Source organism: Rhopilema esculentum, chromosome 11, assembly GCF_057945365.1.
Source record: "Rhopilema esculentum isolate cy_ngs chromosome 11, ASM5794536v1, whole genome shotgun sequence".
Taxonomy (NCBI): Eukaryota; Metazoa; Cnidaria; class Scyphozoa; order Rhizostomeae; family Rhizostomatidae; genus Rhopilema; species Rhopilema esculentum.
The window spans coordinates 3,405,136-3,423,354 of record NC_142825.1 but is presented as its reverse complement, the minus strand read 5'-3'; the positions used below and the strand labels follow the sequence as shown (position 1 = coordinate 3,423,354).

Genomic DNA, 18,219 nt, shown 5'->3' with positions numbered 1-18,219 from the left:
ATGTTCTCCTCGCTTCACTTCCGCTCGCCGGAATCTTTGGCAGCGCAAACAATAGCGGTTTAGTAGGACAATAGAGACGATTGGTGAGGTTTCACTGTTTAAAATCATCGTGATAGTAAAAACCAATGAGACGGGGAGATTGTGGAAATTTGGCAGCCGAAACTTGAAGGCCAGTTCTCTTTCGAGCGTAAGATGAAGTCAGGTTGAATGGGAGTCATCAAAACACATTTTGTTCCTACGTCCTGAAGTTTTTTCATCTGCGCCGGCTTTAGGACGAGTGCCTTATGTACTTTGCCAAGATGGACCAAGCATGCCACATTGCAGTAGTTTTATTTGTCGTTGTTTTAGGTAAGACTTTGGCCCAGGATGGCACAACTCAGTTTGGCACAGCAAAGAAATGCTATCAAGACGATGGAAGACCCTCACGGTGCATGCCAGAATTCGTGAATGCAGCGTTTGAGAAAGACATTTATGCGAACAATACTTGTGGGGTGAAAAAGGCCAGTCATTATTGTGTTCAAAGTGGTCGCATTGGACTTCAGAGGGCCTGTGAGAGCTGCGATAGTCGTAACAAAACTCTCGAACATCCAGCTCGATATATAAATGACAATGTTAAAGAAATGGTCACCTGGTGGCAAAGTGATACACTTTTCGATAACAAGTACCCTGTTAGGATTATTCTAGACCTGGGCAAAACTTTTGATATAACATACGTACGGATGACTTTTCACTCGCCTAGACCTCAATCTTTTGCCATTTACAAGAGGAGCAGTACTACCAAAGATGACAAATGGATACCGTTTCAGTATTATTCACAATCCTGTATCAAAACCTATAGAGTTTCCCCTGATCAAGTTGTAACAAGAAGAAACCAAAAGGTTGCCTTGTGTTCAGAAAAGTACAGTGGAATCTCACCCCTCAGTGGGGGAACTGTGGCGTTTTCAACCCTTGAAGAACGGCCTGAACGCTATGGTTTTGATAGCAGCCCTGTTCTACAGGTAAAATTTTCGCTTAAATTTTAATTTAGATCCTTTCTGCATATTTGTTTCTACAGTCCTTTTCAATTACCTTACCTGTCACGCCATATTAGAGAACGAGTTAACAAACCAGAAATGTTCAATAGTGTACCCCCTTGAACACCTTTCTGAGCTCTGTTGGAGTGATGTTTCCAAGTTCCTGACCCCCTGTTGAAACCGACCTTGGGAAAGGTTGCACTTTGCAGGAGTAAATTGGTTGTCGGCTTGTAAAATGGCGCCATGACCTTCCTTAACCCACATGTGAAATCCCAGCGACGGGGGTGTATACTACATTATTCTCTTTCTACTGACGTATTACCCTTCAATTACCTTACGGCGATTTATACGGCGATATATTAAACATTGTCACTGCATCTGAGTTTTTTGCTAATTCTGACAATTTTTTTTCTAGAAGCTATGTGATTTTCAGAAATTTTTCATATATATTCAAATATTCTTCTAATTTGAATTTTAGAAGACTATAAAATTTACCTGTTTTTGTTAACTTGGTTTTCAATAAAAAAAAGTAGTGTAAATTTTTCCATTACTTTCGACTGGATATAGACTTTTGCTTACTTAAAATTTTTTGTATTCAACTTATAAGTATGAGGAGTGTGGGGCGAAAATTACCACGTTCCTGTTTTTCCGTGCTATCATAAGAAAAGTGTAATTCCATAATCGGATTAGAAAACTAAATTTTGATGCTGTTACATTTTGAAATGACAAAGAAGGACTTACATCCACTTCAGAATCTGGAAAGCTCCACAATCTTACAACACACATTTTTGATAGAATAAATTTTATAATTCTATTGAGGCTCTAAATTTCTTAAATTTGAATATTATAAGACTCATTCTCACGAATGTTTTTACTAAATTTGATTTAAATAGTTTTCATGTATTTCTCTCGAATACAAAATGATTTTTGGCAAAATTGTGCGAGATTTTCTAGAGTGATGTGTCCCTCAGTTAGTCTTAACGAGTGAAGAAGAAAACAGGCAGCAATAGACAAACCATTAAAAAATCACCTTCCCATCTCTTACTGGCAAAATATTTTTAAGGAATCTTTCTTTTCCTCCCTCAGGACAGCTTGCATTGGATAGGATTTATTTTTCAGATTATGATTAGATAATCAAATAGGAATATAAAATGATGAAAACTTTGCTTTGAAAAAACAAAGCTGTTTACATTCGACAAGATAGATTCCAAAACTCGATATTACTTTTAAGTCGGTAGATGTGCAATTTTTCCTGCTTAAATACTTGTTTTTAAAGAAAGAGGTACAAAACCATCCAAAGCGCCTTTAGTTAGGCCAAAAAGTGCTAAGTTTCAATAAACAGTTGGTCGATACCAGGAAGGGTTGAGTAATATCCTCGCTTGGTTTGTTTGTGAGAAAGGATCAGTCCTACACGGAAGGGTGCGGCAAACCAATGTGAGATTTCCTTTTTTGATAATCATTTCCTTTTGACGCGTGATTGATTAAAGCATTCAAGCTCCAACTTATTTTGGCAAATAATATAATTGGACGTGGAAGGTTTTGTAAAATTTTGAAACTGCGAGGCCAGCCTTAGCGTTGTAAAGCCGCTGGACACGGCGTGACGGCGTGGAAAGGGATGATCGTGATGAGGATAAGGTCATCCCGCGGGTAATGTGCGAGATCTTCCACGTTTGTTTACACATATCTGTGGGGATTGCACTACCAGGGAGGAGGGCTTTCTTACTTTGCATTTCCGTAGCCAAAGAAAATAAAAATGAATATGATTCTTCTTTCCAGTGCCAATGTTTGCTCTATATATTTCTTCTGGTTCAAGTTAAAACATTCTCGTTAATAGTCTTAAATATAAAAGTGGGATTAGTATTTTCTGGTACTTAGTGTACACATAGCACTACAAAACATACGATGATTAAAAGGGTTTGTTTATACTTCCGTTATTTGGAGAGTAGCCGCTATGTCAAACCCCAGATCATAAAATAGTATGTTGAGAGGTTGTTAGTGTCCATCTTCGGTCGCCCTTACGTATGAGATGTCGTGATCAGCTAATACAGTCAGAGATTAATTGTCAAAATTGCGGAGAAATCTATGATTGCGTTTTTGCGAAGCATATTAAATCCATTCCTTTTTGGCCGAGATTTACTCAACGTAATCTCTAAAATCACTAAAGAGAATTCCATTTTTGCCGCTTCCTTCAGTAAGAGAAAGATGACAGGTTCAATCAATGTCCAAAGGATTGTCCAACTAACCTATTTTATTTAATCTGGCGGCAATGATATGAAGGCGCAACCAGCCTTGGAATTTTTCTATAACAATATCACATTGTTTATCTTTTATAGATTAAGTGCCTCAGTAAGAAGAATAACTTCATTCCGTAACGAGGGAAAACTGCTTAAGCCATTAAATGGCATCTAGGCCTAAAAGCTAGCTCGAACAACCTACACTGTTAGAAGTTTGGTAAATATGATAACAATCTTGAATATGCGACAAAGGTTATCTTTACTGCACTTTGCTCGTGTATTGATAATGTTCTTCTGGTAACATTTTTACTAACGCCTTTCGAAAAGCTCCCTGGGTTTATAATTTTGTAAGCCTGCGTGCAACCCGCGTGCAGCCTATACGCTCCCTGACGAAGAGGTAGATCCAGGAGCGTAGATGATGCATGCATCCCTTCTCCCCCCATGTACCGTAATTATTCGATCCAGTGCCGCGGTGCTAATTTTCTAAATCAACTTAAAGTGCTGCTCTTATTATATTTCTAAACTTCACTTAAAATTTCATTGACGAAAACGCCTTTTAGGAATGGGTCACCGTTGCCTCCTTGCGAATCGACTTAGACAGACTGAATACTTTCGGAGACGAAGTATTCGGAGACCCCGATGTGCTGCGCAGTTACTACTTCGCAATTTCCAACCTGGTGGTTGGTGGTCGATGCAAGTGCAATGGCCATGCATCCGAATGTTTACATCTAGGAAAGGAAAAGACAAGGCTCAAATGCAAATGCGACCATAATACTGACGGTGATGATTGCGAGAAGTGCCTTCCTCTGTACAATGATACTCCTTGGAAGAGAGCAACGCGATACTCGGCTAATCCATGCTCACGTGAGTGCTTTTTGTGCTTCCTTTAAAGCCTAACGATAAACAGTTTGAAGCATGTTCACTCATCCGGCAAATAACTAAAACGTCTTTCTGAAGTTTGAGGGTTATTCTAGGAAAAGTTTCGGCAAAATTCAAATTTACCTTGTATAAAGCATGACATAAAATCGCGACTTCAGTTTAGGGCTGGAGCAGACTTCCTAGTATATCCCATATCATGTATCCCATGTTAGTAATGGCTGCGCTAATGGTAACACATGCCACCTATCACGAAAGACCCAACCACTGTGCACCATTCTGTATTAACAGTAAATTTGATGCGTATTAAAGGTCACGAATAACTCGTTGCAGCTGTCCTGTAGAAGGAATTTTGGTTTCTTTAAGAATGTGTTTGTTCAATGCGTTCAATGGCCAAAGTCTAGGGAATGTGGTCCGAATGGTCTCTGGTTACAGAATTGTAAGATTAAAGAAGACTCTATTGGGTGCTTCAAAACTAGGTTGTTGATCATTCCATCTTTCCATGTGTGGATTTGCAATCGGAATTCTTGTCATTATTTAAGTTAAGTATAGGTGCATCTTTTCTAACAAGCACTTTATCACCGTAGCTAGAACCAATATTTATGCAGAAAAGCTAATTCAATTTTGTTATAAAGTCGTTAATTTGTATCATTTGTTCGTTAGTCAATGTGTTTCATGATAGTCAATGGAATGAATTGATTTATTTTAGCTTGCAATTGCAATGGCTTGGCACAGTCTTGTGTATTTGACTTGGATTTGTACAAATCAACTGGCCGTGGGGGGAGGTGTATTAATTGCAACAACAACACTGATGGAGTCAACTGTGAAAAGTGCAAACTATACCACTACAGAAAGTTTACAAACGAGGCATGCAAACCATGCAACTGTGACCCCGTCGGCTCCAAGCGTGCTCAGTGTAATTCTGATGGACAATGTGCCTGTAAGCCGGGGGTTTTCGGGAAAAAGTGTGATACGTGCCGACCAGGATATTTCGGTTTCTCGAACGCTGGATGCAAGTACGTGTTTACTTGTCTTATTTTGATTCGGATGATTGTGTCGTGTCAATAACCAGTTAAAGGACCATTGAGGCCAGACTGGGACACCTTACGGCCCGGGGGCGCAATTTAGACGTTCTTGTCCGGTCTGCGTGTATGTGTGAATTTTTGTTGGGGTAGTTTCTCACGCGACCTACAACATAATATCATCCATTTATAAACATAATCATGTAATGTCTATATCTTTTCAATCTCTGAAGTATGTTATAATTTATTGCTTTTTACATTTGAGAAAATGAATATTGTGCAGAATAAGGTTGTCATTAGTTTGGCCCTCCAACACCGTTCAGGTTTCTATTGTAGCCGCTAAGAAAAGTTAATTGCTTACTTTTGCTCTGAATTAGATTCTTTGTTTTGATCTATATACATCTTTTTGTTAGGCCGTGCAAATGTTCCAAACAGGGAAGCTTAAGCGAAAATTGTGATGCGACAGGAAAGTGCAAATGCAAAAAGAATGTTGTTGGACAGAAATGTGATCAGTGTAAAGCAGGCCACTTTGATTTGGATGCTAAGAACCTGGATGGGTGCAAGCCGTGCTTTTGCTACGGACATGGAATCTCTTGTCAGGCGAGGCCAGGGTACCAAAAGGCTGTCATCATGAGTGATTTCGAGAATGGTCTTGAGGGCTGGAGAGTGGAAACATATGCTGGTGACTAATTTGTTATTTAGCGTTTGTTGGAGCATGTTATTGCTAAGGGGGCTTTAAGTTTATTACTTTAATTGCCAATAGTGCTTTAACTGAGAAGTTAACTCATATTATAAGCTGGAGCAACGTAAATGTGAAAAATTATGTAATCAGAACTTAGTTTCAGAACTATCAGAACTAACTTGTTTCAAAAGTTAGTTTTATCCTCTAGTTATCCAGACAAAGCAGTTGATTTTCGTTATAGATTTTCTTGGGAATTTTTTTTTATTCTTAATGTTACCGGACCCCAGGGTCCCTTTTAATGTTGTTTCGAACCCTTTTTCTGACGTTTTATACTCTGTGGAGTGTCAGACGAAGAAGCTTTTGGTATGCTGCGAAATGTTTGCTTCTTTCAAAACTCTGCATCGCCAAAAAATTGTTCAGAATCCCCGCTAGTGAACATCGTTCTTCTAATGTCACCTTTGATAGACACCATTGAAATTAGCTGCATTGGTTTTAATCGTTTTGATGAATGCAATGGTTGCCCTTCCAGGAAAACGTGTTCAAATAATCTTGATTGTTTATCTAGGAGTCGATTATCAGTCGAGTGCTGGGCTCGATACCCGCGGCAAATACGTACGCGTGAATGCGCCAGCTACTGGAGAAGTCCTGTACCTCGTTGCTCCCAAGAGGTATCTTGGTGATCGCCTTAGCAGTTATGGAAGAAACTTCTCCTTTCTATTTGGTGTAACTGAAGTCCAAAGGGGTTGGAATAACACGCAAAAGGATTTTATTCTGGAAGGAGCCGGTCTAAAAGCAGAGTACCCAATAAATGTTGGGAGTAACGGTGAGCCACAAACACGATTTGAGTCCTTCACTTTTACTCTAAAAGAACCTAAAAGTATGAGCCCATTCGAGTTCCAAAAGCTGCTGAACAGATTGACTGCAATCAAGATTAGAATGACTTTTGGCAGAGCAACTGGTGTAATTAGAAGCATCGGCATGGATACAACTACACAAGCATCGATTAACTCTTTGGAACAAGTCAATTGGGAAGAAATTTGCAAATGCAAGGAGGGCTACACTGGTGTCCAGTGTGAGAAATGTGACAGTGGGTACACCAGGGAAAGCAGCAAGGACGGGAAATATGGCAAGTGAGTATATGCGCATTTCACAGTTTAGGTAGCAGTCCATGCCAATGTTTCTTGGAGCACCAGCAATGGTGCTTTGATTTTGTATTTGTTGTCTCCAACACTACGACCTCCGCCACCTTTTCTATAGAAGAAGCGCTGACTGTTGAGGTAAATGTCATATTAGACACGTAAAAACGGACATTGTTTAACGGGGGGGGGGGGGGGGCATGGCCGATATGGCCACTTGAATCGATGCTACAGGTCCGACACTTTTATCAACAATTGCAGCTCAGGAGAGTAGCCAAAGGGTTTTTAATTTAAGCTGTATTTGTTTTTCTTTGTGCTTCGTCTATTGTTTAGATTAACGATGCAACTCTGCTGGCAAAATTCAAACCTTTCTAAATGATTTATTCGACATTGAGTGGCTCGCTTCTTGTCTGATTTACAAGCTTATGCGTCCGTTTGATGTTCAATTCAGCTTAGGCGTACGCAGTGGCTTGGCCAGTTTAGCGTGAAGCAAAGATGCAAATTAACAGACTTCAATTTGGTGTTTGCCCCCCCAAAGCCATTGATCTTATTTAGCAAAATCACTTCCGTAAAGCAATGAAATCGGTTCCTACCGACGCTCAGAATATAATTGACAGACGACAGTGACCGTTGCTTTGCGAAAAGTCTGCAACACAAAGGCGGCATCGTTTAGAGATTTTTGTAAGAACATTTGAACATTCTGAGATTTCCTTAATTCAGGAAAAACAAGTCGTTTTTAATTGTTTTAGTAGCAATTTCAGTGGAACATGCGATGAGAATGAATGGCTACCTTCAAACTGTCTATCAAGGACCGCTTTTGTTTAATTTTCAATATAAATAGGTCTTCAAACATCCCAAGGCTCTATGCTTTGTTTTCCATCTGCTGGCCCTGAAGCCAAGGAGATGGGTTTTTTCTCTGCGAACACTATAACCGGATCTTTTGTCAAATCACTAATGCTCGCTGTGTTTAGTGTTGACGTTCTGGTCGTTACATTCTGTTATTATACGAACCGGCAGCCAAAGCTCGAGTGTTCTTAATGCAGTTCTTATTGCAGTTCATATACCAACATTGGATTTTCCAATACTGCATACTATCTAACATTTCTAAGACCTATAAATAACAGTTTCAGCATTTTTCTTAGGAAGGCCGATAACCTGAAAAAATCTGATCCGTTTTGCTAAATTGAGAGTAAATTTTCATTGCTTCTTTTCTTCAATATTTTTTCTGAGTCTCGGCATGATCTCGCCCTGCTTTTATTCTTTTTTGCGAATCGCGCTTCGTTGTTCTTGTTGAATGTGCTCTTATAAAGAAAGAGCGTATAGTTACGGGTGGCTGTAACTTTCCAACCTCAGTTGGGCGTTCGAGGAACAGCCTAAATTTACATCTTAGAGGAAAATAGTATGTTATCTTCAAAAGGTCATCTGCCCACATTACTTCAAGTATTATAGAACTTCCAGAACGCAAGCCATTCCCTGCTTTCTAACAGCAAACATATTCTTACAAATAGTTGTGTTTTCCACCCAACGCGATTGGGGCTGTGTTGTTACTTGTTTATTATTCGATGTTCGCTAGCTTTTAACTCAGATTCTGTTTCTTCCACAATCATTTAAATCTTGTTCATCGCAAATCTTGTTCAATCTCCTGTACCGATTGATGGGATAAATTATGACGTCATAAAAATATTTTTTTAGAATTTTGATTTTGACCACATGAGCAGAAAAACACGATAAAATGCATCTAAAAGTGCAAATCAGTTGAATCTGCTACAGATTTCCTGAGGTATTGCCAGTCGAACATTTGAAGTTTGCTAGAGGATTACTGTTATTTTGGCTCGGTTTTCATGAGTTTTAGAACCAGGGTATCTAATCCATGGTCGCCTACGTCCACAAGGGACATGGTACTTAGATAGATAGATCTAATCACAGTGGTTTGATGATTATGGGGGGGGGGGGGGGTGAATGTACTCAATGCGGGCACAGTTGGAGGTTTTTTTGCCTCTTTAGGCTATATGCTCAATTCTAAATTCTAAAATATATATTTTTGTGACATCATCACTTTGCTGCTCTATAATCATGTACAAATAAGCAAACCCGTGTCTACGTCACAACTACCAAGTGAAAATGTCGTTGCGAAAACTTCTCAGCTATCAGCCCATTAAGGCAACCACCATGCTTCCATATCGGCATTTTAATCTCGGTTGTCACTTCTAAAACACATGTGATGTGCATGCTTAACTTGCGGTAATGCATGGGAAAACATGTAGATAAATAAAATTTGTGCAGAATAAGCACCGCTAGTTTATGTGTCTATCTCTTTCTATTCAATTTTTTTGTATTCCATCGAGTTATTCTCATGCATCGTTGATATTTTTATACAGGTGCGTGCTGTGCAACTGCAACAATCACGCCAAAGAATGTCACCCGGAAACTGGTGAGTGCAAGTGCCAAGATAACACAACTGGCAAGAATTGTGAGAAATGCAAGCCTGGTTTCTATGGATACGCAACAAACGGTCAAAAGGATGACTGCAAGCCGTGTCCTTGTGTCTTCGGGAGTCAGTGCATATACTTGGCAGGACGAGTGCATTGCACAGACTGTCCGGAAGGCCACGAAGGCGATCGCTGCGAAAGATGCAAAGATGGCTTCTTTGGCGACCCTGAAGGGAAGGTTGGCCCAAAAACAGGGTAAGTAAGATATAGTTCTATTGAAAAAATACGTTTTCGGTTGGTTTAGTGGCTAATTTGAATGGAAAAGATGCACAAACAATTAATGTAACTTAGGTTCGGGTTAAATTGCATAGTAAGGCCCGCAAATCAGTAACGGTCTGTGTTGGTAGAGGTCTGCCGTTAGAGAGCCAACAAGTCTATCAGATGATATTGTTTCATTTTTCTTTGCTATGGGTAATGCAGTAGCAGAGTGAGTTTATTTTTAAAAGATCTTGTTCGAAGTGACTACAGTATTTAGGCCTAGGTCACACCTTTTAACAAAGATATAAAAGTCTGGCGCATAAAATCATAACAGAATATTTTCGACTTTTCACGGTCACACCTCTTCACGAAGATATAAAAGTCGGGTGTATAAACTTTAGAAATAAAAGTCGGGTGTATAAAATTTAGAAAATATAATGTTTTCGCCGTTATTTGAAAGGGTGCTATATGGGAAACAGTTCTAGCCTATTATTTCATGTTTATTACTTATCTATTATATATATTTATTTGACGGTTCCTTATGTTTGCATGTCTCTTTTGTTATATTAGGTAATTTTGTATGTTTTGATCCTTTCACAATATGCTTAGTATTGTTTTTATATCACTCACTGGAAATGCACTTTTGAAAATGTTTACAGATTCGTTTAACTTCCTTTTTTTCTTATAATTCCAAGATGTAAGCCATGCAACTGCAGTGGAAATATTGACAAGAATGCTCTTGGAAACTGTGACAGGACCACTGGAGAGTGCTTGAAATGTATCTACAATACAAAGAATGGGCCAATGGGCAAGTGTGAGATGTGCAAGACAGGATACTATGGGGATGCTTTAGCTTTGCCCAAAGGGCAGTGCAAACGTAAGAACAGAGCCAGAAAATGGTTACTTGTCCCTACATCAATTCTGTAATTATTTACAGATTTTAAAGTCTTAAAATTTTCGGAAAATATATTGGCCGAATTTTATAGCAAAATACTTTGTTTTTGTAGAAATAACCTTTGGAGAATCGCGTGTTACATTTTTATGGAAGGGTTGAGGCGATCAATTTTCTAATTCAATGTTTTTGATCAACAGCTTGCAACTGTTTTGTGAATGGAACTGTTTGGCCTCCAGGCCTTGTCCCTACGAAGGACCTGCTTCCATGTGACAAAAACGGACAGTGTCAATGTCGTGACAATGTGATTGGAAAGAACTGTAGTCAGTGCCCACCCAAATACTGGAACGTAGCTGCTGGGAAAGGGTGCATTAAATGCAAATGCAATCCAGTGGGATCAGTTGACGACTTTTGCAGTTTGGATAGTGGTCAGTGTAACTGTAAAGAAGGCGTTGCTGGGAGGCAGTGCAACCAATGTGCTCCGGGACACTACAGCTTCACAAAGGCTGGTTGCACAGGTTTGTTTGTAACCTTAACCTAAGTCATAACTTTTCATTGCTTACTTCTTTGTAACACAGCCTGCTATAGCCAACTATGTTTAGTTTCTAAGACTCATGCATACTTCTTTTCCTTTTTACACTACCTCCCACATGCATTGCCACTGACAGCCTAATTGCTAGCCCTAGGTCGGCTTTAGGTCACCATTCAGTCTAGCTGTACTGATGAGCCCTGACATGGGGCGAAACCGGTCTACAGCCGACTGTTAGAGGTGTCAGTGGCTTTCTTTACTTCACACTATGTCTGATTTGTCTCCCTAAAGTTGTATGCTTTTATCTCGTAGCTTGCAACTGCAACAAGTTTGGTTCAGTGAATGAGAACTGCACAGACCTTGGTGTTTGCTATTGCAGACCAGGAGTGCTTGGTGTCAAATGCGATCAGTGTCCAGAAAATAAATACAATTTGTCTGTTGGATGCATATGTAAGTAAACGGAATATGATCTAAAATTTTCGATAAAGCCAAATGATTAGGGTGATTCGCGTGATTGCAAAAATGATTTGTTTGATTACTCAAGTGATTCATGAACAACTTGTATCGTTGTATTCCTTGATAACGGGCTATGCTCGAAACGTCGTTAATTATTTTAATTAAATTTTCCTGGTACAATTAACTTACATTGATCGTTAACTTGTATCGTTGGTTATCATCACCTGTGTGAAAGATTGAATTTTCAATTTTTGTCTGACTATATTGAAATGAGTGCCTTGTGCGTTTTTTTCAGAAACTAAAAATTTACACTAATTTTTCTAGCCTGTCCACAGTGTTACTTCCTTGTGCAAAGAAAGGTCCATGAACTGAGGCAAAAGCTAATACGATTAAAGGCTTCAGTAGGAGAAGCAAAATTGCCGCAGAACTTTACGATCAAAAACAAAAACTTTTCAGTTGCATTAGGAAGAATTGAGTCGGAGGCAAACGAAATTTCAAACAAAATCAAGGAACTTCAACTTGAAGAAAAAGACTTGAAGACTTTTTTTCAGAAGCTAATGGACGATTTCAATGGTTTGAAAAGAAATCTACGAAAACTGGAAGCTGCCCTAAACATGGCTTTCAACAGTTCGATAATGGCAAAAATGGATATAGGGGACGCTGAGGACATGATAGAACAAATAAAGAAGCTGCTTGATGGAGCCAAGTACGACTTAGATGTCAATGGTAAAAGGGCCTATAACGAAGCGAGGAAGTTGGCAAAGGATATTTCAGATCTGGCGAAAAGGATGAAGAACATTGCAGCAGAGGTGCGTCACAATTTCCTCTAGATTGAATATCGAAATACAATCACTGCCAAAAGTCTTGGAACACTAACGTCAGTTTTCTATGGCAAATTCAGCCACCCCCTCTCCCCTTAGGAACAATGTTGATTCACTATAGAAAAAAGAAAGGGGTTATGGAGTACGCTTTTTCTTGTGGATTGTTTGATATTTTTCTATACTTTCAACATTATTTTGGGAGGAAAGGGGGGTGGAAGCAGTTGTATTCGAGAAAACAAATGAAAAATAGAAAAGCACAGCGCAAAGTGTCGGGTGTTCCAAGTAATTTTGGTAGTGATTGTAGTTAAGATTACTGTTATCCAACCCTTTTTATTGTGCCGTTTTGACAGGATGGCTCTAAGCACCAAACGTAATTTGGAATCTAAACTGATATTTGCTTTACTTTTTGCGATTCCATTTATTGTTGATTCGGCTCTTCGTATGCGATAGATGATAGGAGAATTCCTCTATTCCTAGGCACAAAAATTGTTATTGTTCGTTTACTATGCTCCTAGCAGCAATGATTTTGTGTGAATAGCCGTTCGGATTTAGTAGTGTTAGAGGACAGATAGTGCAAACTCAATGAACACAGTTCCATTTTATTGTACGAGTCAAAAATGTGCGCTTCAGTGTAAATGGCGTCTTTGGAAGCAATTATGATCTAAATTTTTGAGGTATGTTTTGCAAAGAGAATTTAAGTTGGCAGTAATTTCTTTTAGGCCAAAAAACTAGCTGATCAGCACGAGGAACAGTCAAGGAAAATCGAAATGACTGCAACCATGGCACTCAATATGTCAAAAACTGCTTACCAAACGGGCAAGAAGGCAAGGCATACACAGGAAGGTATGTTTGCTAGTTTGTCAGAAATGACTGCCAGTGCCGAAGAGGCAATGAAGCTGGCTAATGAAACATCACAGAAAGTCCAAGTGGCCATGGACGTCACTAAAAGAACACTGGAAGATGCTCAAAAGGTCTTAGATGAAGCAACCAAGCCAATTGTCGATTCAGGGATCGCACTGATTCGAGGTAAAGCTCGTTATTTCTTTTTGTTTGGGATTAAACTGGAAAGAGGCAGCTTTTATCGAGTAGTTTTTTCAGATATTTTTTTAAATTTGCATGCATGTCATTGTTGTTGATAAATTTTAAAATCCGGCTTTTGTGGATTTTCGTAGTTTTTTTGTAAAATTAAATCGTACAAAGGAACACCAAATTTTTTGACCATGAAAGAAAAATTGTGTTTAGACGATGTTGCTTTTTATGATTGCAATGTCTCCGAATCTTTGACTGAGATCGAAGCCAAATTTACAAGGAAAAATTCTTCTCCCGTTAATCACGATTGCTAGGTTTGAGTTTATTTAGCGGCTTGTACTCTGTGAACAAATATTGTAAATAGTGGAAGTTGTAACCCAGACTGACCCATCATAATTGCATTTCAATCTTTCAAATATTACTTTAAAATGTGTGCATTCATATTTGGTAAGAAAGACATTAATAAAATCAATGTACGATTTTATGTGTGAGATCAGTTTTGCAGTGGTAATTGCTGTTATTTTGAGTCAGTTGCATTCTTTGCACAGAAAAAGTGAAAAACCTGACGTCACATGCGATGGAGATATCCAACAAGTCGATGATGGCACTTCAGGAGAATAAAGTTCTTCTGGATGAATTTCATGCAAATGAGAAGGAAGCGAGAGAGCTCATGAGAACGGGTCGTAAGGAGTATGCAGTTGCAGACAAGACATTTGAGAAGGCAACCAATGCATACGAAACAGCGAAAAAAGCCAAAAAAGATGCTGATAATACCGCTAAAGAGGCAATAGAAACACTGCGATTGCTCACGGTATGTTTGGGGCCATTTTGATGAATACTTGATGTTATTTTAGGCCCAATTTATCCTGGTTGCGAAGCGAATATTGGAAGTTTTAGATAGCGTTGGTATTTTTCACTGTTTTCAAACTTAATAAATTATTTCGTTTTTCTACTCAAGTTTAACGACTGAAAAGCGAACTACTTTTTTCCCTGTGACAATTTTTTTGTAAAACATTGCACCTTTAGTTGTTACATGAAATGTTGTCACCTCGATGCCTTCCTTTCTATGAAATACAGCAGATATTGATATTAGTTTTATATATTTCTTGCTAATATGCGAGCATTGCTAATGTTTTTGAGGACCTTTATGCAATTTGTACAGGTTTTTATTTCTCGCCTGTGGTCAACAAAGATGGCACTTCCATTGCCATTAATTTTCTTACGTTTTTATTTTATCATTACCGCAGGGATTTAACGAAGAGATCGAGAAATCAAAAAAGAATTTCACCGATCGAAAGCAGTTGATACCAATCATAAAGGAACTTATCAAGTCTGCAATTGATTCTGGAACCCGTGGACAAAGCCTAGTTGAAATGGCCGCTAATGCGATGGATGAGTCTCGCTCTGTTTTGACTGGTGCCATGAAAACCATCAATGGTACTACAGAGGTAGGCTCTCATCTATTTTACAACCATTAAGCCTCATCCAAGTAAAAGTTTATTGGGTTTGTTGCTGATTGGCTAAAAGCTAGACCAATTAGATGTAACTGCTTTCCTATTGGTTTTTTTCTATCCGTATTTGGATAAACCGTTAGGCTATCAATCAACTAATCAACTCAACACAGTTTCGTACTGTGTAGGATTAGTTACAGGGTGTAAACAAAGCCACTTTGATGTCTTTCCTTTGGAGCTGTTTTAAACGAATAAGCATATCGATAGAATCTGATCTCACTTCTAGAGTCTTTGCTCCTTGCCCTCCTCTGTTAAGAAATCCTGTTTTAAAAGCAAGACATGTTTTCCTGGAGAATCTATGAACTTCCTTTAATTATTTTTTCTGTGGTGTCTTTTTGGTTTACACTTAGAGATTTGTTGTTTTTTCGGGGGGAGAGGGGCTAAAGGCCTAGAGAAAATATAAAGCTACTTTCTGCCGATTATGTAGTGTCTATTAGTTTAATTCTTCAGAAAAGGTATCAGTTCCTATATAATACATTTATGTTCATACAACACCCATAGATTGAAAAGTGGCAGAAATAGTACGAGACACAAATCTCGTAAATGGCTTTGAAAAAAGCAAACATTTAGTAAACTAAAGCTTTTCGTCTGACACTCTTCAGAGTTTAAAACGTCAGAACATAGATCGAAAACTCTACGCTAGGAAATATATATATACCCAGTTGTGGAACGAAATAGGCCAATCAGAAACACGAGCACATGACTGTTGAGGTTGACCAATCAGTGCCGCTTGTCTATTGAGAATGTTACCAATGGAGTCCTAAGGTGAAAACGAACTCCTTACAAATAATTATCATATCTCCTTAAAATTTTTTTAGATCTTTTCAGTACAGATCTTTTGACTTCTTAAACTGAATTCATTCTGACTTTTTAGACCTTGGCAACGATAAATGGTAAAGCGACGAACAGTTCTGATGAGTTTGAAAAGCTGAAAAAGGAGGTTGATGAGACAATTAAAGATATGAATGCGTCTGCCGTCCTTTTGGCAAGCTACAAAAAAATGGCTGAAAACGATTCAGTTGCTGTGAAAAATGCAATGGATGAAGCAAAACAAGCACAGGTCGATGCCAAAAAAGCCGAAGGTGATTTATTTTCTGGATTCATTTTACGGTGAATAGGTTTTAGGGTCAATATATTTGCTGTTAGTTTAGATATATTCCTCGCTTTGTACACCTAGTGGAAAAATTTTGCATTAGATTCACGAAATATATAATGTTTTTAAAGGTTTTCAATTCTTGGTCCTGAATGAGAGGGGGTGATATCACTTGGGACTTCGAAATGAGGACACAAAATAACCTTAAGGGTCGGTGCCTATATCCTACTCAAGGGAAAATTTTGGACCTACACAATTTCTTTATCATTTGGGATTCTTATACTCAATTAAAGCTACATGGCAAAATTTGAACAAAAATAAAAAATTTTGCATTCTGTGACATCACCACTTAGACACTCTTTTGCAAGAAAGTAATTGAAATTTTTTGAAACCGTTTTGTCCTGAGGAACCGATTTTGGTCCATCATAAATTATATTCATCCTTTCTGTGGGGCTTGAATCTAAAATTGCCATTTAATTTCTCTAGGAGATCTAATGAAAGCATTAGATGATGTGGAAAAACTTATTGCTGATCTTGGGAATCTTGGTAGCATCGATTTGGCGAAATTGGAAGCAGCGGAAAAACGATTCGCAAGTGTTAGTAGAGTGATTCAGGGCACATTGGATGTTGAGGTAGAAAAGCTAAAGAAGGCCTCCGAGTCGCAGCTAAACACAATCACACAGTACGAGTTGGATTTAGGCCCATTGAAAAAAGAAATCGACCATGTAGAGGCCATTTACAAGGCTTTCCCAAGGAAATGTCTAAAGAATCCCACTGCTATTGAAGCTGGCTAACGTCTTTTTATCGGATTTTTAATTTTGTTTTGTTGTAGAACTATTTAATGGCTGGAAAACACTTATTAGAAACTGTTATCAATGGCAAAGTGTAATTTTAGAAATCAACGCATGATGTACTAATCTCGTAACCGTATAATATATTCTAAAACCTAAAAACGAGGCTCAGTTTATAGATTACTGCGAAATGGCTGCTTAAAAATATTCCACCTGTATTTAAGTCCAATTAAGTATACATCTTCTTAAATGTTTTAAAGGACAACTTTCCTTCCTATGCTAGACTTTCAGCCTAATGACCAGCAAGGAAAAACAGCCAAGTGTATGAAAAAAATATTTGTCACCTTGACATCAATGCTTTGGGCGATTCCTCGTCCTTCGTGTATTGTTGCACACGTAGTAAGTTGATTTTTGAATATCCTAGATGCTATGGTGTTTTTTCGCATCGATTTTCGTGTTCCTAAAGATCTGTTATCAAAAGAATTCATCGCTTTGCAAGTGTTGCTAATTAGCTGGATTATTCTTACGTTCACGAAGGGTGAAAAATCATAATTAAAGCCATCTTAACTGAGGCTTCTCGACTTTGTGGCCATTAAAATATGTGGCCAGAAAGCAGTGACTATTCAGAAAGGCAATACAGACATGATGAGTGTCTGTGATGAGAGTATGATGATTGTCTATGATGAGAGTATTGATTGAAGGTCACTCTTTATGCTTAGGTTTTTTTACACTGAACTGTACTGAAGGCGAATTGATTCACTGCTGTGATTTTGATGTCTTGATTCTAGTGCGCGTGGCGATTTTCTAGCAAGTTACTCTTTCAGTTTGGAAGGCAAAACCCCGATTAGTAATTACGCGCTTTTAGTGTTAACATATGTGAAAATATATAAATATATAATTTTATCTAGCTGCTTGTATTGGGTAGCTTTTCTTAGAATCTTATCTTAACCTGTTAAATTTTTATGACATATTAACGTTTTGACTTTGTTTGTTTTATATAAACATTCTAATTAAAATATACATTTGTGTTTTCTATTCTGATTCCTATTCTCGGAGTTGACATTCTTCTGGCTTATGATTTAAAAGCTTTGACAAAAAATTGGGTCAAGGATACTTTGGGTAATTTAGCCGAAATTGTTTGTTTTTATGGATCTTCTTCGATAGGGGCGTAGCTTCTACGCTTCCTTTGGGGAATGTATTGCCCTGCCAGAAATTAAAAAATCACTTAAGATTTTAAAAAAATTGATTTACAGTTAATGTTAATTTTGAGGCAGTCGCAAAGTTTTTCAATGAAGTTATTGACATTTGCATCTCCCCCTCTCTTTAAGGAAGGCAGTTTTCAGAAAGCGCCGGTTTTCAAATAGACATTATCGTTTTGCCGGTAACCCACATACATAAAGGATTTCAAATTCATAATTACACCACTGAATACTTAAATCCCTCTAGG

General features: G+C 38.3%; 1 protein-coding gene across 1 annotated transcript; it reads left to right on the top strand.

Moving 5' to 3' along the window:
- The first annotated feature begins 88 nt into the window (after window positions 1-88).
- LOC135693112 (laminin subunit gamma-1) lies at window positions 89-17,790 on the top strand. The gene is made up of 15 exons (XM_065211499.2): window positions 89-998; window positions 3,808-4,111; window positions 4,833-5,139; window positions 5,559-5,827; window positions 6,393-6,957; window positions 9,342-9,647; window positions 10,346-10,527; window positions 10,743-11,060; window positions 11,384-11,521; window positions 11,852-12,336; window positions 13,068-13,374; window positions 13,926-14,188; window positions 14,625-14,825; window positions 15,763-15,970; window positions 16,468-17,790. The coding sequence occupies exons 1-15, from the start codon at window positions 285-287 to the stop codon at window positions 16,773-16,775; spliced, it is 4,875 nt and encodes a 1,624-aa protein (XP_065067571.2). The 5' UTR covers window positions 89-284; the 3' UTR covers window positions 16,776-17,790.
- Window positions 17,791-18,219: the final 429 nt, after the last annotated feature.

Bases quoted from the DNA above. Each gene is read 5' to 3' on its own strand.
- LOC135693112 (XM_065211499.2), top strand. From the start codon at position 285: ATGTACTTTGCCAAGATGGACCAAGCATGCCACATTGCAGTAGTTTTA. The intron at 999-3,807 runs GTAAAATTTTCG...AACGCCTTTTAG, and splicing joins ATAGCAGCCCTGTTCTACAG to GAATGGGTCACCGTTGCCTC. The intron at 11,522-11,851 runs GTAAGTAAACGG...TAATTTTTCTAG, and splicing joins TTTGTCTGTTGGATGCATAT to CCTGTCCACAGTGTTACTTC.